This window comes from Loxodonta africana, chromosome 2 (genome assembly GCF_030014295.1).
Source record: "Loxodonta africana isolate mLoxAfr1 chromosome 2, mLoxAfr1.hap2, whole genome shotgun sequence".
In the NCBI taxonomy this organism is placed as follows: domain Eukaryota; kingdom Metazoa; phylum Chordata; class Mammalia; order Proboscidea; family Elephantidae; genus Loxodonta; species Loxodonta africana.
The window spans coordinates 46720667-46745037 of NC_087343.1; the positions used below are offsets into that span (position 1 = coordinate 46720667).

At 38.2% G+C, this 24371-nt stretch overlaps 1 protein-coding gene across 5 annotated transcripts in view; it reads right to left on the bottom strand.

Annotated features, from left to right (window-relative positions):
• Positions 1 to 24371, bottom strand: part of TTC33 (tetratricopeptide repeat domain 33) — a 64125-nt gene that overhangs the window by 8910 nt on the left and 30844 nt on the right. For all 5 annotated transcript variants that reach the window (XM_023545440.2, XM_010588114.3, XM_003408006.4 and 2 more), the window contains exons 3-4: positions 3441 to 3522; positions 1686 to 1817 (exon numbers count right to left, since the gene is read on the bottom strand). In XM_023545440.2, the coding sequence (XP_023401208.2) occupies positions 1686 to 1817; positions 3441 to 3522 (214 nt within the window). The remainder of the gene's footprint in view (positions 1 to 1685; positions 1818 to 3440; positions 3523 to 24371) is intronic.

Sequence of the window (24371 nt, forward strand, 5' to 3'; positions counted from 1 at the left end):
TTCCAACTACCAATCTTTCTTCTTTGTTTTCAACTTTTGAATTCCAATCACCAGTAATTATCAATGCATTCTGATTGCATGCTTGATCAGTTTCAGACTACAGAAGCTAACAATGACATTTCTCTTCTATTTGTCATTCCTGACATTAGTGGCAATACCAGTCATTTTAGCTCACTAATGTCTAGGATGTCATTTATGCATTCCATTTCATTTTTGATGACTTCCAATTTTCCTAGATTTGTATTTAGTACATTCCACATTCTGATTATTAACAGATGTCTGCAGCTGTTTCTTCTCATTTTGAGCCATTCAACATCAGCAAATGAAGGTCCTAAAAGTTTTACTCCATCTACATCATTAAGATCAACTCTACTTTGAGAAAGCCGCTCTTCCCTAGTTGTATTCTGAGTGCCTTCCAACCCGAGGGGCTCATCTTCTGGCACCATATCAGACAATGTTCTGCTGCTATTCATAAGGTTTTCATTGGTGAATTTTTGTGGAAGTAGATCACCAGGCCTTTCTTCCTAGTCTGTCTTATTGTGGAAGTGCTGCTGAAACCGGTCCACCATGGGTGACCCTGCTATTTGTAATACTACTGGCATAGCTTCCAACATCACAGTAACACGCAAGCCACCACAGTATGACAAACTGACAGATGAGTGGTGCATATATATATACTACATATGCATGTGGCAAAAAAGTAAGGAAATACAAAGATATATAGAACAGGCAATAAATTAAAAGACCTTATTTAATATTTCTATGAACCTTACAAACAAGTTTTTTGTAAACAGAAATAACCATATATTTCCAAGAGAATCAGAAAAATATAAGTCATTCACAACTTACTAAAGCCATTGCTAGTAAAGTTAAACACAGGTTTACCACGTTTTATCCTTGAAAGTAACCGTTTCACGTTATCTCTAATTGTAAAAGGCTAATAAAACATGAAAAATACTGATTTACTTAATGACAAAGAGGAAATTTGACACTATCTTAGATTTGCAAAGCCTTTTAAAGAAGTTGAATTTTTGTTAGCTGTCCAATATGTACAGCTCTGTCAAGATAAAAAGAAAAGTAGGATAATTCTCACAGGTTATTCTCACCTATTTATATTTAGCCTTTGCCTACAAAGTATATTCCTAGTCTAAGAGATACACTATGTGCTAGCTTATAGTCAACTTTACTCAATGAGTATTTAATTTTCATAAACTTCTACTCTTCCCCATTTTTTCCCTCACTGAAGTCTAGCAACATTTCAGTCTAAATATTCATCACCATTACTTCCTCATAGCCTACCTGTACCTTCTCCCAGGTAATCTGCTAATGGTCTTGTCTCCACAGCAGTGCTAATATAATCACTTTATAATATGCGAAATTTAATAATCTAAAAAACTAACCTAAAAGTGGCTTATTTTCTATTTAATAAATAATAAGGCCTACCAAATACCAATGTTTTATGGTTTTTTTTTTAATTCCTTGATGTCAGATAACCTGAAAAATACTCTGACTTTGATATAATTAGTGTTTAAAATGGAAAAATATGTTCAGTGACAACTTTGACCTATGTGATGGGTTAATACCTTTAAGAAGGAATTATAACTATTTAATTTTGGGCTTAGTTGATCAAAAACAGGTCAAAATAAACTTAAAATTTCAACATTCTAACAATCTGATTTCCTTACCAAGACTATCTCTCCTAATCCAAGCTGAGCACGTCCCAAAGTTTGCCAAGACTCCCATGAATGTGGGTTTCTCTGTACAGCCATTTCCGCTGCATGCACTGCTGGGAACATTTCATGAAGAGACGTTAGGACCTACAGGCAAAAAGAAGAAGTAAAAAAAACTTATCAGTAATATTTATAAAATAGCAAACTATTGGTTAATAATCATACATAAACAACCTTTACCATTTTTGTTTTTAAATGCAGTTTTAGTCTGGTAAATATAGCATTTCAGTGGCTTTTACACCCTCCTTTTTCATTCAGGAGCCTTGGTGGTGCAATGGTTAAGAGCATGGCTGCTAACTAAAAGTTCAGCAGTTTGAATCCACCAGCCCCTCCTTGGAAACCCTATGGAGCAGTTCTACTCTGCCATATAGGGTCACTATGAGTCAGAAATAATTTGATGGCAATAGGTTTGGTTTAGTTTTGGTTTTGTCATTCACGGTCAGGAATTATATTATTCTTTTTACTCTTGAAATAACTATGAAAATATAAACTATTCCCTCTCAAATTACTGATCTCTATGTCCATCTGGCCAAAACCAGGTGGCCATATTCTAGCCATGGTGGTTTATGGAACTCTAATTCCACTTCTATTTATTCTGTTTACAATATGGCTTGTAGGACATCCCACATCTTGCTGTTAAACTAAGTAAATTTAAATTTGTTTAACCAGCCATTATGTCCCTAAGTGAACATCTTCCTGCCATAAAGATCATTTAAACACTCCATAGGCCTTCACACCACCAGATTCTTCAATTCATATAAATCAGAAAAATTAGGGAGCTCCAGAATCCTCTACTTCAGTCAATGGGAAAGGGCTGAATTTTATCTACCATCTTTGGGATCATTTGCACTCCAGGTTTATAACATACCATTATTATCAGATTCCAAATTAAACAACTCATTTCATACAGTTTACCACAAAAATGCAGCCTTTAATATATACATATTCAAGATTAAAAATTAAAGACTTATCCAAATGAAGGTCCTCATAGTACTTCATTCAGGGGAAATAATTTATTTCAGTTTTCTCTATAAAAACTGAAATCAAAGCTGATAAGCGGTATGGCCTGTGTTTGAGATCATCGTCACAAATATTTTTTTAGGTATGCAGATCAAGGCTGAACTGCAACTAGTCCCTGTAAGAAATATGCTTAATGCTCTGTTTGAGATTTTAAAAGTCTCTTGGATAACCTAAACCAGGTACTCAGAGTTTGTCTTTATGGGCTTTCCCACAAAATATTAGAAATGTATATCTAAAACATAGTTTTTAAACTATTAATAAATTCAGCCTACTCTGACCTTTTGCTAAAGATTAGGTCATTTTTAGAGAAATATCATCAGGAACCCAATCCATCCTCATCTTGAAGGAAACTGAGTTAATGCCAAGTCCATCACAATTAATTTCTAAGGAAAACAGATACTTTTCATTTATTCAAGAGAGCATTAGTGACTTTTTAAAGGATATCCATTTGCTTACATCTTATTTTAGTTAGGCTGAAATGACAGTTAACTTCATTGTGAAGACAAATAGATTTCTACCTTTAGGCATAAGACGGCCATAAATAACATGGTAGTGAAAAAAAAATTTTTTTTGCCCAAATAAATTGTATTTGAAAAAGAAAATAGGGGGAAATGCTATTTTGGTTCCTCATTGCTCACCAAACAAGTAGCACAATTTCATAATGACAATAAAATTCTTCATAGTCATTACCTGTGATTTCATCTCATACAGGGTAGCATCATTTGGGGTTAACTGAAGCGCTTCATCCCATTTCTGAATTGCCTCCCGATATCTGTGGTTGTTCAAGTTACGTTAATATTATATTTTCAATAAACTCTTCAGAATACATGACTGAATTTAAAAATCAGATTCTAGGAAATATTTATCAAGAAATATCTCTACTCAGGAAATGACAATAATAATGTTACAAAAGCAGGAAAATTGAAGAACTGAAAGGAAAGACAACAAAAGAGAAAGAGGAAGAAAACAAAAGATCCTGGAAATCTCTCCACAAGATTATTTTTTTCTTCACTGAGAGATTATCACAAGAATTTCTCTTTTTTCATCAACCTCGATGGTCTGCATATGTTGTCATCCACTTAGATTTATTATAGAGTTTTTCTCAGGTGGCGTTTGGGGTCTTAAATACTAGCAAGTGGCCATCTAAGATGCATCAATTGGTCTCAACCCACCTGGAGCAAAGAAGAATGAATAACACCAAAGACACAAGGTAATTATGAGACCGAGAGACACAAACGGCCACATAAATCAGAGACTGCATCAGCCTGAGACCAGAAGAACTAGATGGTGCCTGGCTACAACCGATGACTACCCTGACAATGAACACAACAGAGAATCCCTCAGGGAGCAGGAGAGCAGTGGGATGCAGACCTCAAATTCTCATAAAAAGACCAGACTTAATGGTCTGACTGAGACTAGGAGTGTAGAGGTCATGGTCCCCAGACCTTCTGTTAGCTCAAGACAGGAACCGTTCCCAAAGCCAACTCTTCAGACAGGGATTGGACTGGATTACAAAACAGAAAATGATACTGGTGAGAAGTGAGCTTCTTGGATGAAGTAGACACATGAGACTATATGGGCAGCTCCTGTCTGGAGGGGAGATGAGAGGGCAGAGGGGGTCAGAAGCTGGCCGAATAGACATGAAAATAGAGAGTAGAGAGAAGGAGTGTGCTGTCTCTTTAGGGGGAGCGCAACTAGGAATATATAGCAAGGTGTATATAAATTTTTGTATGAGACACTGACTTAATTTGTTAACTTAAAACACAACAAAAATTTAAAAAAAAAAAGCTTTTCTCAGGAATTTACAATCCAGATGCAACTCAATCTAGCTAACAGACAACAATTTAAGAAACTGCCAATTAACAATTTTGTAAAGGCTCTTCGATTTTAAGTTTTTGTGTCTGTAAATTCCATAAGGTCAGGGCAATGTCTATTTGGTTCATTACTCCTAATACCTGGTAAGTGTATAATAAATGAATCAAGTGAACAAAAAATAGTATCATAATGGTGATTTCTACTACCATCTTTTCATTGATGTCCTCCCCCCAGCTAAGTCTCTCTTAGTTGAGCATATAGTCAAATAACATCTCCACCTGGATGTACCACAGATGCCTCAAACTCAACATGCCCAAAACTAAGCAAGCTCCATGGAATATCCGCAGAAGCACTAGAAATACTTTTTTTTTTTAAAGTAAAATTAACGAACATGTAAACCCTACAAATTGTCCAAAGCAGTAATCTTTACATCTTTCATAAGTGGTTAACCCATGTATACTTCAATGTTTCTAGGAGGAGAAAGTTCTAATTTAAAACGTTCTTCATTATACTGAACTGAAACTTTCTAACCCGTACCTTTTCCCCGATGCTACCAGTTCTGCTCTCTAGTGCTAAAAAGAAGATAAATAATCAACAGCCCTTATTTCTGGCTACACACAAAATGATCTAGGGAGTTAATGGAGGGAAAATACACACACGCCTGGTCCCTGCCTCAGACCAATTAAAACAGAATCTCTTGGGGTGAGGCCCAGGCATTTGTACTTTTACAAAGCTCCCTAGGTAATACTAGTAAGAAACCAGGGCTGTAAACCACTGATAATAGCTTTTATAGTATATTCAGCCCTATCATGTGCTATCTTCTCTTGAATCACTTCGTGTAACCTGTTTTCCAAACCCTTCATTTCCTCTATTATGTTCTCTTGCATAATTGCCCACAAAATATATGAAGATCTAAACCGAACATAACAACCAAAATGTGGGCTTATCTACACAGATTATTGTTTAAATGGGAAGCAGGGAACTGAAGAAATAAAGGCAGAATTTGGTAGAAAATACTAATTTAAAAGATAAAAAATCTATTTTCTGTTTTCATCTTTCTCTTATAGAGTGATTTTACTAGTAAATAATACAAATGGGCAATACCATTTTTAAGGTCTCATGCCATTTTGGCAAATGAATTACAGTCACCTCAGAGTAAGTCTGCCACAGTGTCAACTCCATGGCTAGCAGCAGGGAAGAGGGTGGGCAGGGTGGGAGTATGCTATCCAAAGCCTGCCATCATTGCCATTACAGGTTGTGGTTGGAGCCCTGAGGGCTCAGTGATTAAAGTGCTTGGTTGCTAACTGAAAGGCTAGCAGTTCAAACCCACCAGCTGCTCTGCTCCACAGGAGAAAGATACGGCACGGCACTCTGCTTCTGTAAAGATTTTCAGCCTTGGAAACGCTGCAGGGCGGTTCTACTCTGTCCTACAGGGTCGCTATGAGTCAGAATCAACTCGATGGCAGTGGGTTTGTTTTTGTTTTGTTTATAGGCTGTTGTAGTGACTATGTTGTTTTTGTAGTAGCAGGCTATAAATAGCCATAAGCTGAAGATTCATACCACTAAGGCTTGCAGCCTTTGTTTCCTGGCAAACTATACGTGGATATCTGGAGATGACTAATATAGTTGTTACCTTCGCCATTGTTAATACCTTCTTTTCTAAGATGGGCCCCTGCTATGTTCCAAAGAGACATCTGCTTCAACACCATATTTAACTCAGAGTGAAAGACTACCCAAACTTTAGAACTACTTACCAACTATCTGAACATAGTATGACAAGCTTACTCATCGTTACTCATGCTGTTGCATTACTCACCTCATTTTTATGGTGTGATGTCATGATGCTGTATATTTTTCCCTGGCCCTGCCTTAGTCAGCCCTGTTTTTATAAACTTACAAATCAAATCTCTTAGAACTTTACTAACCGAAAATTACTTCTGTATAAAGGATTTTGCCAAGCCCAAGCATCTATCTACAGCCAGGGTCCCCAAAGTAATAGAGAAGTAATAGTGGAAACATATAGTCACTTAGGTATTGATTTCTCTCAATGATGGCTGTTTATGCACGTTCTTCCTTCCATCTGAGGCAGAGATCCTTTTGGAGTGCTACAAATAATTGCTTTGCTCTGCTGTCCATGTACTTAGGAATTTACGCAGTGTCAGGCCATGTCCATTAGCTTGGCTGCACAAGGCTGAGTGACACACAATTCCTCATAGGAACTCTATTCTGAGGAGACAGTTGACATTGAATTACATAATTTAAATGGGTGAAATGTATGATATGTGAATTATATCTCTATAAAGCCATTATTAATACACACACATACATACAAACATCCCAAACTAATTGTTCACCACTGGAGATTACTAGTGTACTAATTCATTATGTTGGTGATCGATAAGGGGGATAAAAAGCATGTGTTGCTATGGTCTTCCTACATGGACTGTATTTCAGAATAACCAAAAAGCTGATAAGGGAAAGTTCTTCTTTATAGGACAAAAAGTAAGCTAATAAATGCAGAAGAAATACTAGAATTTTCAAAAACCGTCATTTTGTAACCCTCTATGAAATAACAGATCTAGGCAATGATCATCAGTAGATGCTAAAGCCATCAGGGTTTATGGGTTGATGGGGAACTTCATAATGAAAAGATAAAGCTAGTTATCCCACCTGAACACTACTATTGGCCTTAGTACTACTAAAAGGGGGCAACCAGATACTATACATATCATGTTAGGATGCAACAGAAAGTAAACAAACTACCTATGAATATTTTTGTAAAAAAAAAAATTTTTAATCAAGCCTCTAGATGTAACTCCCAATCAAAAGAAAATACATGAGATAGAAGAAAATGTTAAATGATAGAGGAGAAACATCAGGTAAATACAGACTGTGGGACATTCTACACAGCAACTTACTTAAACAATTCAAAAATTCAATGCCATGGAAAAAAATTTAAAAGATGAGGGGAATGTTTCTTTGTTTTTACTGTGCTTTAAGTGAAAGTTTACAATTCAAGTCAGTTGCTCATACAAAAACTTACACACACATTGTTATGTGACTTTAGTTGCTCACCCTACAATGTGATATAACACTCCTTCTCTCCATCCTGTATTTCCCATGCCCGTTCAATAAGCTCTTGTCCCCCTCTGCTTTCTCATGTCGCCTCCAGATAGGAGCTGCCCACATAGTCTCATGTATCTACTTGAGCTAACAAGCACATTCCTCACCAGTATCATTTTATGTCTTATAGATCAGTCTGATCTTTGGCTTCGGGAATGGTTTTAGATTTGGGCTAACGGAAAGTCCGGGGGCCGTGATCTCTGGGATCCCTCCAGTCTCAGACCATTAAGTGTGGTCTTTTTTACTGGAAATTGAGGTCTGCATTCCACTTTCTCCTGCTCCATCAGAGATTCTCTGTTTTGCTCCCTGTGAGGGCAGTCATTGGTGGTAGACGGGCACCATCTAGTTCTTCTGGCCTCAGGCTGATGGAGGCTCTGGTTATGTGGTCCTTTCTGTCTTAAAAGATAAGAGGAATATTCTTGTACTCTAAATCAAGGATCTACAAATGTTCTCTATAAAGGGCCAGATAGTAAATATTTTAGGCTTTGGGGCCATATGGTTTCTGTCCCAACTACCCATGCTATTACATCATGAAATCAACCATAGACGGTACAAAAGGCTATGGCTGTGTCCCAGTAGAACTTTGTTTACAAAAATAGATGGCAATGGCAGGCCAGATTTGGTCTGTGGGCAATGGTTTGCAATTCCTATCAAACCGTTCAGAAAACATAGACAAATAAATATGGCCAGATGTTAACAACTGCTGAACCTAGGTAGTGAGTGTTCACTGTGGAAATCTTTCAACTTCTTTGTATGTTTGAAATTTTTCATAATAAAACATTGGAAACAAATTTTTAAAAGAAGTTATATGCACATTCCCTATTGTTATCACACAAACACAAACTTTAGAACCCAAGTCTCTTACTTGATAAAAATATATTCAAAAGAAAAAAGGTAAAATATATTTATAAATGCATATGCATTTTGACCCAGCAATTCCATTTCTACAAAACTTTCTTACAGACTGAACTGTATGTGTGAATACTTACATTTATTTAAAGACATTCACTGTATCGTTTGTAAAAATAAGAGGAGAGCATCCTTCCTCACAGAGAAATAATACATCATACAATAAAATACAAGTATCCAAATATTTCTGGTTCCTGATTTTAGATAGTAAGAGTCTGGATAGTAAGATAAGTAGTTCCGTATGTCATGATACCAAATGACTGCTAAGAGATATTAACTGAAAAAGGCAAGGTAGAGAACAGTGTATATATATTTAGAATGCTACCATTATGATGCTTTTAAAGATATACAGACCTGCAGGCTTAGAAATCCGAAGATTATCTTTGGAAGGATAATCAAGAAACTGGCAACTGTGCCTGTGGGAAAGTGAATTAAAAGAGCAGGGGAAAGGAGTAGGAGCAAGACTTTGTTACTACTATATACATTTTTTTTTAATCATGAGCATATATTACTGCCTGTTTCATTTTACTAAAAATTTTAAGAATAAATTAAATAAATCATGAGACTGTGCAAGACAACACAGAGAGTGAGAACGGATGAGAAAGAAAAGGAATACCAGGGCTGGGGCTTTCAACATTTGGAGATCAAGCAGAGAAAGAAGGGCCAGCAAAGGTAAGAAGGAGAGAGAGAGAGAGAGAGAGGAAGGGAGAAAACCAGGAGTGAGTGTGTGATTTCACAGATATTAAAGGAGAAGTCTGTCAAGAAGAGAATGAGGAGTTCTACTGAATACCTCAGACAGGTCTAGTAAGATGTAAGTCATTGGTAACACTGACCAAAACAGTATCCATGGAATGCTAGGAATACAAACAGAATCGAAGAGTGAAGTAGAAATGAGGAAATGGGGACAGTGAATGTTGACGAATCATTTGGGGAGTGTTTCTGTGAATACCAAAGGGAGAAATGTTAAGATAACTGGACAGGGATGTAAGATCAAAACAGGGTTGACACAGATCTCAAACACATGTTCAAACTGAACTCATCATCATCCCCTACTCCAAATTTGTTGTTGTTAGGTATCATTGAGTCGGTTCCGACTCACAGCAACCCTATGAATGAAACACTGCCTGGTACTCCGCCACCCTTGCAATCACTGTTATGTTTGAGCCCACTGTAGCAACCACTATGCTAATCCATTCAAACTTACTCTACCCCTATTTCCCCGGCTTAGAAAACAGCACCACCAGGTCTCTAAGTATCCTGAAGTCATTCTTGACTCCATCTTTCCTTCTCCTAAGTCATATTAGCTATCAATTCTGTCTCTTTTATACATCCCCATCTTTTAGTAGAGGTCCTCAGTCTCCTTGCCTGGATTATTGAAGATTCAATTAACCAGTCTTCCTGAGACCACTCTCGTCCCACTCCAACTCATTCTCTACACTATCTCAAAAGGATTTCCATACAACACAGTTTTGATAAATTTACCGTACTGATTAAAATATTTCAATAGTGAGAGGCGGAGCCAAGATAACAAATTAGATGCATCCAGTGATCCCTCTTACAACAAAGACCCAGAAAAATAAGTGAAATGATTATATTTATGACAAGCTAGGAGCCCTGAATATCAAAGGCAAAGTTAGAAAATGGACTGAGTGTCAGGGGCAGCAACAGTTCAGAAGTGGAGAAGAGTTGCTGGACCTGAATTGCCAGGAATCCTTAGGCACTATTCCCGGGAGCAACTGCAGCAGGCTGGTGGTAGCATTTGGCCACAGTTTCCTCAGGGAGAAACAGCCAGCCCCCACAGCCTACTCACACCTCTGAAGCCGGAGAAGAACGGCACTTTCGGCAAAAGCTAAGTACTTGCATATATTTCACCGTACCCCCAACCCCCAAGCCGGCTTCAGTGGCTGTCAATCTCCCTGGGCCTGAGATAGGTTCTGCTGAGCGGCCTGAGCCATTCTCCCCGCCTCGGAGAAGGAATAAATTCACAACTGGGGATAAAGATAATCTGCCAGCCCCACTAACCTGGGGCGCTCAGGACAGAAGCAGCTCCTGTCCAGGCATAAATGGACTTTGAATACCTTTCCCCCCCGCATGGACATGTGTGGGCCTACTTCAGGAGAACAGGCCCACGTTGGCAGACTGCAACTGTTTTAGCTGTGTGGTGGAGAGGTGGGTGTTTGATGTTTGATACTGCTTTGCCTATTACACAGGGTCCTCACCTACCCACATCAGGGGCCTAAGGGCTGGTGGCTCCACTCACGTCACCCAGCCACCCACAACAGGAATCCAAGGATAACTGGTACCTCCCAGTCCTTACAACCAAAAGCATTGGGTGCCCATGGTCCATCTGCTGAACCCAGCCACCTGTGCACTCTAGGGAACAGGGACACGCTTTCCTCACACTCATGGGACAGTTGTCAGCCCCCTGCCTTGTTCAGAGCATGATACCCTGCTGCAATCAGGTACCAGTACCTACACCAATCACCCCTGCCCCTCTAAGACTATAGGACAGGGCCTGTACCACACACTGACGACCAACTACCTGTACACCTGAGCTGAATCCATACAAGAAAAGTAAATGGACTCCTAAGCTCATATACCTGATAACAGCTCTAGCTATCTGGTGACAGGACGTTAGAGCTTCAAAGACGAAAATAATCAGGCTAGCTCACTCAAACAACCCATTCGGGCATATCAAAACAAAGCAAGAAGCTAGGATACAGTAAGCAAACACAAAATAAACTAATACAATAACTTATGGATGGCAACAGTCAATATCAAATCACATAAAGAAGCTGACCATGATCACTTCAACAAGATCTCAAAACAAAGAATCAAGGGATCTTCTGGATGAAGGTGCCCTCCTGGAATTACCAGACGCAGAATACAAAAGATGAATATACAGAACTCTTCAAGACATCAGGAATGAGATCAGGAAGATCAGGCAATATGCAGAACAAGCCAAGGAACACACAGATAAAGCAGTTGAATAAATTAAAAAGGTTACTCAGGAACATAATGAGAAATTTAATAAGCTGCAAGAGTCCACAGAGAAACGGCAATCAGAAATTCAGAAAACTAACAATAAAATTACAGAATTAGACAACTCAGTAGAAAGTCAGAGGAGCAGAACTGTGGAAGTGGAAGCCTGAATTAGTGAGATTGAAGATAAAACACCTGGCACCAATATATCTGAAGAAAAATCAGATAAAAGAATTTAAAAAAAAATGAAATCCTAAGAATCATGTGGGACTCTATCAAGAGAAATAACCTACAAGTGACTGGAGTACCAGAACAGGGAGGGATAGCAGAATATATAGAGAGAATTACTGAAGATTTGCTGGTAGAAAACTTCCCTGATATCATGAAAGACGAGAAGGTATCTATCCAAGATGCTTCTCACACTCCACATAAGGTAGATCTTAAAAGAAATTCACCAAGACATATTATAATCAAACTTGCCAAAACCAAAGATAGAGAATTTTAAGAGCAGCTAGGGATAAACGAAAAGTCACCTACAAAGGAGAGTCAATAAGAATAAGCTCGGACTATTCAGCAGAAACCATGCAGACAAGAAGGCAATGGGATGATTTATATAAAGCATTGAAGGAAAAAAATTGCCAGCCAAGAATCATATATCCAGCAAAACTGTCTCTCAAATATGAAGGTGAAATTAGGACATTTTCAGATAAAATATTTCAATAGTTTCTGGTCACCTTCAGGATACTGACATTCAGGCCCCTTCAGTATAGCAAAGCATTCATGAGACTACTCATGGGACCCTACTTTAAGTCTTCACTCATCTCTAGATACCCCTTTCACCTGATATTGTACCCTACGCTCCTTCCAGTTCTACTATTTTCAATTCTCCAAGGAGACAGATTTCTCTGACCTCTTCTTAGTCTTGCACATGCATATTCTTCTGGTTAGAATAATGTTCTGGCCATCCTTCAGCTAATTTCCATTTGGCTTCCAAGACTCTACTCTGCTGCCACCTGCTCCCAAAAATCTTCTCAAATGTTCTCTAATTCTTCCACACACACCCATTCAGTTAAGTGCCTCCTTTTATATCTTCTACCATACCACCCTTCACTCCATATCAAAACAGCCTGTCTCTATCTTACCCCATAAAAGCTGCTTATCTTAGTTTTTGTGGCATCAATGCCTAATATAGGCACTCAATAATTATTTAGTGAATTAAAAAAAAAAGTAAGAAATTATCACACTAAACTAATTTGGGAGAGGACAGACTATAAAACCAAAAATGTCAAACTACATTGAACACAGATTTTATCTTTGCTGAATCAGAAAGACTTATATTTTACACAGCTTTAGGGTAAACTTTAATTACTTGACTTGATTATTTAGATTTTTGATACAAGGAAAAATTTTATACATTGAATACTACTAAACTGAGGAACTTCATTCTTGATACTTGAAAAGAAGAAATTTCATATTTTTTTCTGTCAATTAAAATGCAACTAACCACAAGTGATTATCACTTTCCACTAATCTCATGATGGATTTCTATTTCATTCCTACTGTTTATCTGTAAAGTGCAATTTTATGGGCTTATGTGGAAATATCAAAACAAATTTAAAAGCTATTCCCATACAGCTACATTTCTAGGAAATCAGTAGCTCGTATTAAGATCCATCATTTTATTTCTTTATTAAAAACTATACTGACAAGAACTTCAAGACCTTTCATTTTATTTTATATCTTGTTTCCTAATGAAAGTAGTTTTAAACAGACCTGACTGCAAACCATTTGATTTCCATTGTAATTAGCTCAAGTTCTAACTTTTAAATCATCAATTTCCTGAATTAAACTGAAAAAAAGAATATCTAAATTATTTTGAATTTCTGTTTGGAATTTGGACCAGCATTCTGAAGAAAGTAAAGACAAAATAAAGTGCAGTTAAAATAAGCAGTCATCATTAGGAACCTAATTTCTTAAAGCTTAACAACAGGCTCAGAAAGAGACAGAAAAAATATGCTTCCTAATTGCACATTTTCTCAAGACGGTCATATTTAGGAATGGGGGGACTAGATCAAGAAGAATTGTTGAGATGATGCTCAGACTAAGCATTCCAGGATCATTTTACAGGGTAGAGGAAAAAAAAATATACACATAATTTAAGAGTAAACGCTAAAGTGTTCACTTTGCTTTAGTAGCTATCACATAGTGAAATTATGTGGACACAGGATTAGGTTAAGTCATAAAGTCCACTTTCATTTATAATTTAAACATCCTACTTCTAGAGAACAACAAACATGTCTTTAAAACTTCCTAATTTATTACAGACAAGAACAATTTGGGACAGATTAATTCCCTCCATAACGGTAGGAAGGAACTCTGGAAATTGCCTGAAATTATACACACATTGGGTAAAGATTATTTCCCAAAGCAAATTAAAACATGGATGTCAGCTTCTACCTAATGCAGAAGTTTCTTAATTCTTAATTGCTTAAAAGCAATTTCCCTTTCCTACTCATTGCTACTTTAGACAATGAATTTTCTAAGTAAAAAGTCACAATTTTAACCTCCTAATTTCTATTTCAGGTACAGGGACAACTTAAAATATTTTACCAATATTTTATACAAATTCATTTAGCATATACAGTTGATTCTTGCTATTGGTGGAACTTATGTTCTATAAAGTCTCTGTTAACTCTTAATTAATGAATACTGAACCATTACTCATAGGAAAAATACAGGGTTAGGTGTCTGCAAGCCTTTGGCCCCAACATTTTCATCAATCGATGAGCAACCTGGATTATGTTTATGTTAAAGACACCTTATTTAACATATATTGTTGGATTATTATAAATTAATATATATTGCTGATATATTAAAATTAAACTTAAAGCCAATGGCGCATGCCCGAATGATGTAAGGTACATCCCAGCCTTCTTGAGCTTAAGAACCCGAGGCACCACTTTAGCACTACACAGTGAAATCACCAACAAAAAGCACAAAAACTGTAAAAAACTCTGAACTAAATACACCTTGAAAAGGACACATGTTTATATATTAAAGCTGAAACAATAAGGCAGAGCATCACCTTGTTTGACCTCAGCTGGTAACATCGGGTTTTGGGATTCAAATTTTTAACTGTTTTCCATGCATGCCCACAAATAACTGCAAAAGTGCAGTGAGTACTTTTGGGGTTATAAACAGATTTCAGCGAGTGGCTGAATTTGCAAATACAAAATACATGAATCATAAGGACCAACTATATATAAATGTCAGAAAATCTAATTCACAGGAAATTAATTTCATATCATGGAATAATTTGAGCCAAATAACATAACTGGGTAAGGCTACAGCAAGTTGCCTTATCTTATTTTGATGGTTAACACATGACTAAATCACAAATATGCAAAAAGACAAAAAAAAAAAAAAAAAGGAATCCCTCCCCTCACCTGGATGAACCCAACCACTCGCTTCTTACTATCTCAGAGAAGCATTCTCTGACTCTTTATCTAAATTATTCTGGTCAATATTGGCTCCTAAAACCAAAACCTGTTGCCATCACGTCAATTCCGACTCATAGCAACCCTATAGGTCAGAGTAGAACTGCCCCACAGAGTTTCCGAGGAGCACCTGGTGGACTTTTTGGTTAGCAGCCGTAACACTTAACCACTACACGTCACTAGGGTTTCCAGCTTATAGTATTACCCTGTTATTTTTCTTCATAGAACAATTTGAAACTTCATATTTATTCATATGTTTGTTTAAACTAAAAGTTTATGCAGGCAGGGCAATGGTTATTTTGTTCACCAACATACATGCAGCACCTAACACAATAGCACCTACCACACATCAATTGCTGAAGGAAAAGGAAGACACAGGAGTAGCTCATTGTGTAGTCAGCATTAATTGGAGCAATATGGCACAGGCCCCTGACAAGAATATAGCTGCCACTGCCTAACACATGGGGTGGCCATGAGGTGGAAATGACACAGCAGCAACACAGGTTTGTTTTGTTTTTTGCCTAATGAAAAGTTTTAAATTCTACCATCAGAAACATAGTCTTAAGATTCCTAAGGCATTTCAGCATATTTGGAGAATCTAGCAATAAAAGTAAAGCATACTTTTGTCCTAAGAAAGATATTTTATCTGTTAAAAGAAAATCAATTCTAGTGATCACGGAAGACTTTCGAGTTCATAAAATAAATGTAAAGATCCTAAATAAAGTATTACCAAATTAAATTCAGCAGCTTATTAAAGTACAAAAAGCATGTGACCATGTAGGGTACACCTTAGGAAAACATTAGAAATTGATTTATAAGTAATAGATAATGGAGAAAAATGTACATTACACTGAACAAGACTTAACTATAATTCAACACCCATTCCTGATTATTTGTAGCTTTACTAGTGCAAATACTATCTACAATGTTCTTAACAAAAAGTATACACCCCATCAGAAGTCAGCACAGCCTGTACAAGGCAGGGCCATGGTAGCTCCATAGACACACCCGAACTCCCTGAGGGGTCGAATTGCTGGGCTGAGGGCTGTGGGGACCATGGTCTCAGGGAACATCTAGCTCAACTGGCATAACAGAGTTTATAAAGAAAATGGTCTACATTCTACTTTGGTGAGTAGCGTCTGGAGTCTTAAAAGCCTGTGAGCAGCCATCTAGGACACTCCACTGGTCTTACCCTTCAGGAGCAAGGAAGAATGAAGAAACTAAAGATACAAGAGAGAGATTAGTCCAAAGGACTAATGGACCACATCTACCACGGCCTCCACCAGACTGAGTGCAGTACAACGAGATGGTGCCCAGCTACCACCACTGACTACTCTGACAGGGATCAAAATAGAGGGTCCTGGACAGAGCTGGAGAAAAATGTAGAACAAAATTCTAACTCAAAAAGAAAGACCAGACTTGCTGGCCTCACAGAGACTGGAGAAACCCTGAGGGTATGGACCCTGGACACCCTTTCAGCTCGGTAATGAGGTCGCCCTTGAGGTTCACCCTTCAGTCAAAGATTGAACAGGCCATGGAACAAAACAAGACTAAAGGGGCACACCAGCCCTGGGGTGGGGACTGGAAAGTAGGAGGGAACGCAAAAGCTGGTAATAGGGAATCCAGGGTTGAGAAGGGAGAGTGCTGTCATGTCATGGGCTTGTTAACCAATGTCATAAAACAATGTGTGTACTAACTGTTTGATGAGAAACTAGTTTGTTCTATAAACCTTCATATAAAGTTTAATTAAAAAAAAAAAGTATAAGCCCCATCAAAGGAATTTAGTCCTTTGGTGCTATCATCCACTAAAGTTTTGAAAATATCTTTAAAGCAGTAACTATATTATCTACAAAGAAAATGTGCACCTTTAGGCATATTGTGGGTAATTTCAAGGCCATCTCTAAAGAATACTTCCAGAAGTTCTTATGTAAATACAATTTGAAATTTTTTGGAAATTTGATATCTCTCTTCTTTTTCTTAAAAATTAACCTATTTCTTCATAATAATCCTTCCACTCAATTTTCTAAAAAGTGTAGCAGCAGTGAATTCTGTAGGACTTAACAGTACCAAATGTACTTCCACCAACCTTAGCCTATGTGTCCAATCTCTTTTCTACTACTCTCCAAGCACATCTCTGCTCCACTCAGCTGGGTCTTTTTCCTGTCCCTACCCACATACCATGCCTCTGTTTATGTGCCTCCCCCAGTGCACATACATTCACACATTTAGGATTGCCTTCCTCCTCCTCTTCACCTACTCAAAGTCTCTCTCACCTGGAAGACCAAGTTAATCCTCTATTGCTCAGGAAGACCTTCTCTAATCCACTGGACCCCTCACCATGAGTACCATTTGATTGACCATATAAAACAAAATCCCAAACTCGTTGCTGTCGAGTCAACTCTAACTCATAGTGACCGTACAGAACAGAGTAGAAACCCCACAGGGTTTCCAAGGAGTGGCTGGTGGATTTGAACTACCAACCTTTTGGTTCGCAGCTATAGCTCTCAATCGTTGTGCCACCAGGGCTCCGACTGCCCATACGTTGTTGTTGTTGTTTGGTGCCGTCAAGTTGGTTCCAACTCATAGTGACCCTATGCACGACAAAATGAAACACTGCCCAGTCCTGCACCATCCTCAAAATCGTTTGTATGTATAAGCCCACTGTTGCAGCCACTGTGTCAATCCATCTCATTGAGGGTCTTCCTCTTTTTTGCTGACCCTCTATTTTACCAAGCATGATGTTCTTCTCCAGAGACTGATCCCTCCTGATAACATGTCCAAAATATGTGAGATGTAGTCTCCCCATCCTTGCTTCTAAGGAGCATTATAATTGCACTTCTTCCAAGACAGATTTGTTTGTTCTTTTGGCAGTCCATGGTGTATTAATATTCTTCACCAACGCCACAATTCAAAGGCATCAATTCTTCTTCCGTCTTCCTTATTCCCTGTCCAGCTTTCATGTGCACATGAGGTGACGGAAAACACTATGGCTTGGATCAGGTGCACCTTAGTCCTCAAGGTGACACCTTTGCTTTTCAACACTTTAAAGAGGTCTTTCACAGTCAATCTGCCAATGCAATACATCTTTTGATTTCTTGTCTGCTGTTTCCATGGGTGTTGATTATGGATCCAAGTGAAATCCTTGACAACCTCAATCATTTCTACATTTATCATGATGTTGCTTATTTGCCTAGTTGTGAGGATTTTTATGTTGAGGTGTAATACATATTGAAGGCTGTGGTCTTTGATCTTCATCAGTAAGTGCTTCAAGTCCTCTTCACTTTCAGCAAGCAAAGTTCTGTCATCTGTATAATGCAGGTTGTTAAAGCATCTTCCTCCAATCCTGATGCCCAGTTTTTCTTCATATAGCCCAGCTTCTAGGATTATTTGTTCAGCATACAGATTGAATAGGTATGGTGAAAGGATACAACCCTGACGCACACCTTTCCTAACTTTCCACCATGTGGTATCCCCTTGTTCTGTTCAAATGATTGTCTCTTCATCCATGTACAGATTCCTCATGAGCACAATTAAGTGCTGACCATATAGAAACACAAACTTCTGAAGTATTTTTAACATCATTTTTATAAAAAATTAATTCACTAAATGTCCATAAAAGCCCTGTAAAATTGGCATTGCTTATTCTCATTTTACTGATGAGGATCCAAAGATCGAGATCAGCTACAGAATTAGTCCAAAGGCACACGATTATTAACGGCAAAAGCCAGGATATGAAGTTAGCTCCTATAAGACCACAGCTTTCTTCACTATCCCCATGCATCTCCCATTTAATTTTTCTCTAATTCCTCCAAGAATATTTGCTTCCTCTTGACTAATGAGTTCATGTACCAAAGAGTAATCTGTATTCTCTACAGCACCCTAAACAGTGCTGAGCTTGTAAAAGGTGCTAGTATTGCAAAGTCTATGTATCTCATTTGTCCCTACTTTCTTCAAGAGAAGTCTTGTAAAGCAGCAAACACAGAGAAGCATGGAAAACATGAAAATAGGGGCATGATACCAGGAAAAAAAAAATGGAAAGAAGTCAAAATAAATTGTACGCAAAGGCAAAAAAAGCAAATACTTTACTTCTTGTTTTATCTCACCATTCCAGGTATACACACTATGAGAAATCCCAAGACTAGGGGAATGGGAATATAGGTGGGAAGAATAAAGAAATTGGAAATCTAGCTATTACAGAGGGACCTTAAAACCCTGCCATGTTTGAGGTTTCAGAAGTCTTGGAGGCTTTGGAGGAAGGGACTGGAGGTCTTTGGTTTCTAGAGGAAGGGTTGGTGTAACAAAGGTCCATATAGTACATATTTTGTTGTTGTTAGGTGCCATTGAGTCAGTTCCAACTCATAGCAACCTTATGTACAACAGAACAAAACATTGCCTGTTCTTGTGCCACCCTCAAAATAACTGTTATGCTTGAGCTCATTGTTGCATCCACTGTGTCAATCCATCTCGTTAAAGGTCTTCCTCTTTTTTATTGACTCTATACTTTAGCAAGCATGATGTCCTTCTCCAGGGACTGATCCCTCCTGATAACACGTCCAAAGTATGCGAGACATAGTCTCACCATCCTTGCTTCTAATGAGCATTCTGGCTGTACTTCTTCTGAGAAGGATTTGTTCATTCTTCTGGCAGTCCATGGTATATTCAATATTCTTCTCCAACACCATAATTCAAAGGCATCAATTTTTCTTTGGTCTTCTTAATTCATTGTTCAGCTTTCACATGCATATGAAGCAATTCAAAACACCACGGCTTGGGTCAGGAACTCCATAGTCCTTAAAGTGACATCTTTGCTTTTTAAAACATTCAAGAGGTCTTTTCCAGCCGATTTTCCCAATAAAATGCATTGTTTGATTTCCTGACTCCTGCTTCCATGGGCATTGATTGTAGATCCAAGTAAACAAAATCCTTTACAACTTGATTTTTTTTCTCTGTTTATCGAGATGTTGATTATTGGTCCAGTTGTGAAGATTTTTGTTTTCTTTATGTTGAGGTATAATATCCATACTGAAGGCTACGGTCTTTGATCTTCATCAGTAAGTGTTTCAAGCCCTTTTCATTTTCAGCAAGCAAGGTTGTGTCATCTGTATATCGCAAGTTGTTAATGAGTCTTCCTCCAATCCTGATGCCGAGTTCCTCTTCATATATAGTCCAGTTTCTTGAATTATTTGCTGAGCATACAGACAGAATAAGTATGTTGAAAGGACACCCCAATGACACACAGCTTTCCTGACTTTAAAAAATGCAGTATCCTCTTCTGTTTGAATGACTGCCTCTTGGTCTATGTACAGATTCTTCATGAGCACAATTACTTGCTCTCGAATTCCCATTCTTCACAAAGTCATCCATAATTTGTTACAATCCACGTAGTCAAATACCTCTGCATAGTCAATAAAACACAGATAAAGATCTTTCTGGTATTGTCTGCTTTCAGCCAGAATCCCCCTGACATCAGAAATAATATTGCTTATTCCATGTCCTCTTCTAAATTTGGCTTCAACTTCAGGCAGATCCCTGTAAATGCACTGCTGCAATCATTTTTGAATGATCTTCAGCAAAATTTTACTTGTGTGTAACAATAGATAAGTAGTAACTTTGGTGAAGGGTAACAGAGTACACAATGCGGGGAAACCAGCATAAACTTGCCTAAGGCAAGGTCATGGAAGCTCCACAGACACATCCAAACTCCCTGAGGGACCAAATTACTGGGCTGGGGGCTGTGGGGACCATGGTCTCAGGGAAACTCTAGCTCAATTGGCATAACGGAGTTTATAAAGAAAATGTTCTACATTCTACTTTGGTGAGTAGCGGCTGGGGTATTAAAAGCTTGTGAGCGGCCATCTAAGATACTCCACTGGTCTCACCCATTCGAGAGCAAGGAAGAATGAAGAAAACTATAGACATAAGGGAAAGATTAGTCCGAAGGACCAATGGACCACAACTACCACAGCCTCTACCAGACTGAGTCCAGCACAACTAGATGGTGACCAGCTACCACCCCTGACTGCTCTGACGGGGATCACAATAGAGGGTCTCTGACAGAGTTAGAGAAAAATGTAGAACAAAATTCTAAGTCACAAAAAAAGACCAGACTTACTGGCCTGACAGAGCCTGAAGAAACCTGAGAGTATGACCCCCGGACACCCTTTTAGCTCAGTAATGAAGTCAATCCTGAGGTTCACCATTCAGCTAAAGATTAGACAGGCCCATAAAATAAAACGAGACTAAAGGGGCATATCAGTCCAGGGGCAAGGACTAGAAGGCAGGAGGGGACAGGAAAGCTGGCAATAAGGAACCCAAGGTTGAGAAGGGGGAGTGCCAGCATGTCGTGGGGTTGGTAACCAATATCACGCAACAATATGCGTACTAATCGTTTAATGAGAAGCTAGTTTGTTCTGTAAACCTTCATCTAAATACAACAAAAAAATTAAAAGAAAAAAATTTTACTTGTTTATGATGTTAATGGTATTGTTCGATAATTTCCACATTCTGTTAAATCAGCTTTCTTTGCAATGGGTACAAATATGGATCTTTTCCAGTCAGTTCACCAGGTAGCTGTCTTCAAAATTTCTTGGCATAGACAAGTGACCACCTCCAGTGCTGCATCTGTTTGGTGAAACATCTAAATTGGCATTCCGTCAATTCCTGGAGCCTTGTTTTTCTCCACTGCCTTCAGTGCAGCCTGGGCCTCTTCCTTTATTACCAACAGTTCTTGATCATGTGCTACCTCCTCAAATGGCTGAATATCAGCCAATTCTTTTTAGTACAGTGACTCTGTGTATTCCTTCCATCCTTTGATGCTTCCTGCATCGTTTAATACTTTCTCTATAGAATCATTCAATATTGCAATTCGAGGCTTAATTCTTTTCTTCAGTTGTTTTAGCTTGAGAAATGCCAGGCGTGTTCTTCTCTTCTGGTTTTCTAACTCCAAGTCTCTGCACATTTCATTATAACATTTTACTTTGTCTTTGCAAGCCATCCTTTGAAATCTTCTGTTCTACTCTTTTACTTCATCATTTCCTCCTTTTACTTTAGCTACTCTACGTTTAAGAGCAAGTTTCAGAGTCTCTCCTGACATCCATTTTGGTCTTTTTTTTTCTTTCCTGTTTTTTTAATGACCTCTTGCTTTATTCATGTATGATGGTCTTGATGTCATTCCACAACTTGTCTGGTCTTCAGTCATTAGTGTTCAATGTGTCTTATCTATTCTTAAAATGGTCTCTAAATTCAGGTGGGATAAACTCAAGGTTGTACACTTTGGCTCTCATGGACTTGTTCTGATTTTCTTCAACTTGGACTTGGACTTGCACATGAGCAATTGACGGTCTGTTCCACAATCGTCCCCAGGCCTTGTTCTGATTGATGATATTGAGCTTTTCCATCGTCTCTTTCCACAGATGTAGTCAATTTGATTTCTGTGTATTCCATCTGGTGAGGTCCATGTGCATAGTCACTGTTTATGTTGTTGAAAAAAAGTATTTGCAGTAAAGAAGTGGTTCGCTTGCAAAATTCTACCACACAACCTCCAGCATCGTTTCTATCACCAAGGCCATATTTTCCGACTACCGATCCTTCTTTGTTTCCAACTTTTACACTCTAATCATCAATAATTATCAATGCATCTTGGTTGTGTGTTTGACCAACTTCAGACTGCAGAAGTTGGTAAAAATCTTCAATTTCTTCAACTTTGGCCTTAGTGGTTGCTGCGTAAGTTGAATAATAGTTATATTAACTCATCTTCCTTGTAGACATATGGATATTATCCTATTACTGACAGTGTTGTACTTCAGGATAGATCTTGAAATGTTCTTTTTGACGATGCATACAACACCATACCTCTTCGATTTGTCACTCCCTGCATAGCAGACCATATGATTGTCTGATTTAAAATGGTGAATAACAGTGTATTTTGGCTCACTGATACCTAGGGTATCGATCTTTATGAGTTCCTTTTTATATTAGATGACTTTCAATTTTCCTAGATTCATACTTCTTACATTCCATGCTCCAGTTTGTCATATTCTGATGGCTTGCGTGTTGCTGTGATAATGGAAGCTTTGCCATCAATATTTCAAATACCAGCAGGGTCATCCCTGGTGCACAGGTTTTAGCAGAGTTTCCAGACTAAGACAGACTAGAAAGAAGGACCTGGCCATCTACCTCTGAAAAAACTGGCCAGTGAAAACCTTATGAATAGCCGTGGAACGCTGTCTGATATAGTGCCAGAAGATGAGCCCCTCAGGTTGGAAGGTACTAAAAATACGGCTGGAGAAGAGCTGCCTCCTCAAAGTAGAGTCAACCTTAATGACATGGACAGAGTCAAGCTTCCTGAATCTTCATTTACTGATGTGACATGACTCAAGATGAGAAGAAACATCTGTAAACATTCATTAATAATCAGAATGTGGAATATATTTTAGTATTTAGTAATATTTAGTATGATGAGCTATAAGTCTCTGTCACAATTACACAGTTTTACTGTCATAGTGGGAGAGCAATTGACAAGACATAAACAAATGGGCATAGCTGTGTCCCAGTAAAACTTTATTTATGGATACTGTCTTACTTATCTAGTGCTGCTGTAACAGAAATGCCACAAGTGGGTGGCTTTAAGAAACAGAAATTTATTTATTTTTTTCACAGTTTAGAAGGCTAGAAGTCCAAATTCAGGGCACAGGTTCTAGAAGAAGGCTTTCTCTGTCAGCTCTAGAGGAACGTCCTTTTCTCTTTTGAGCATCAGCTCCTGGGCAATCTTCATGTGGCTTGGCATCTCTCTTCCCCCATCTTTGCTTCTCTCACTTGTTTGTTTAATCTCTTTTATATCTCAAAAAATATTGATTTAAAACACACCCTTATACTAACCCTGTCTCATTAGCATAACAAAGACAATCCATTCCAAAAACGGATTATAACCACAGACAGAGAAGTTAAAATTTACAATACATATTTTGGGGGGACACAATTCAATCCATAAGATTCCACTCTTTGGTCCCCAAAATTCATGTCCTTTTGGCACATGCAAAACACATTCACCCCATCACATCATCCCGAAAGTCCTAAATCCACTCCAAGTCCAAAATCTTATCTTTTGAATTATCTAAATCAAGTATGGATGAGACTTTAGGTGTATTCCACTCTGGAGTAAAATTCCTCTTCATCTGTGAACCTGTGAAATCTAGAATACAAGTTATCTGTTTCCAAAGTACAATAGCAGAACAGACACAAGGTAGACATTTCCACTACAAATGAGAGAAACTGGAGCGAAAGAAGGGATAACGCA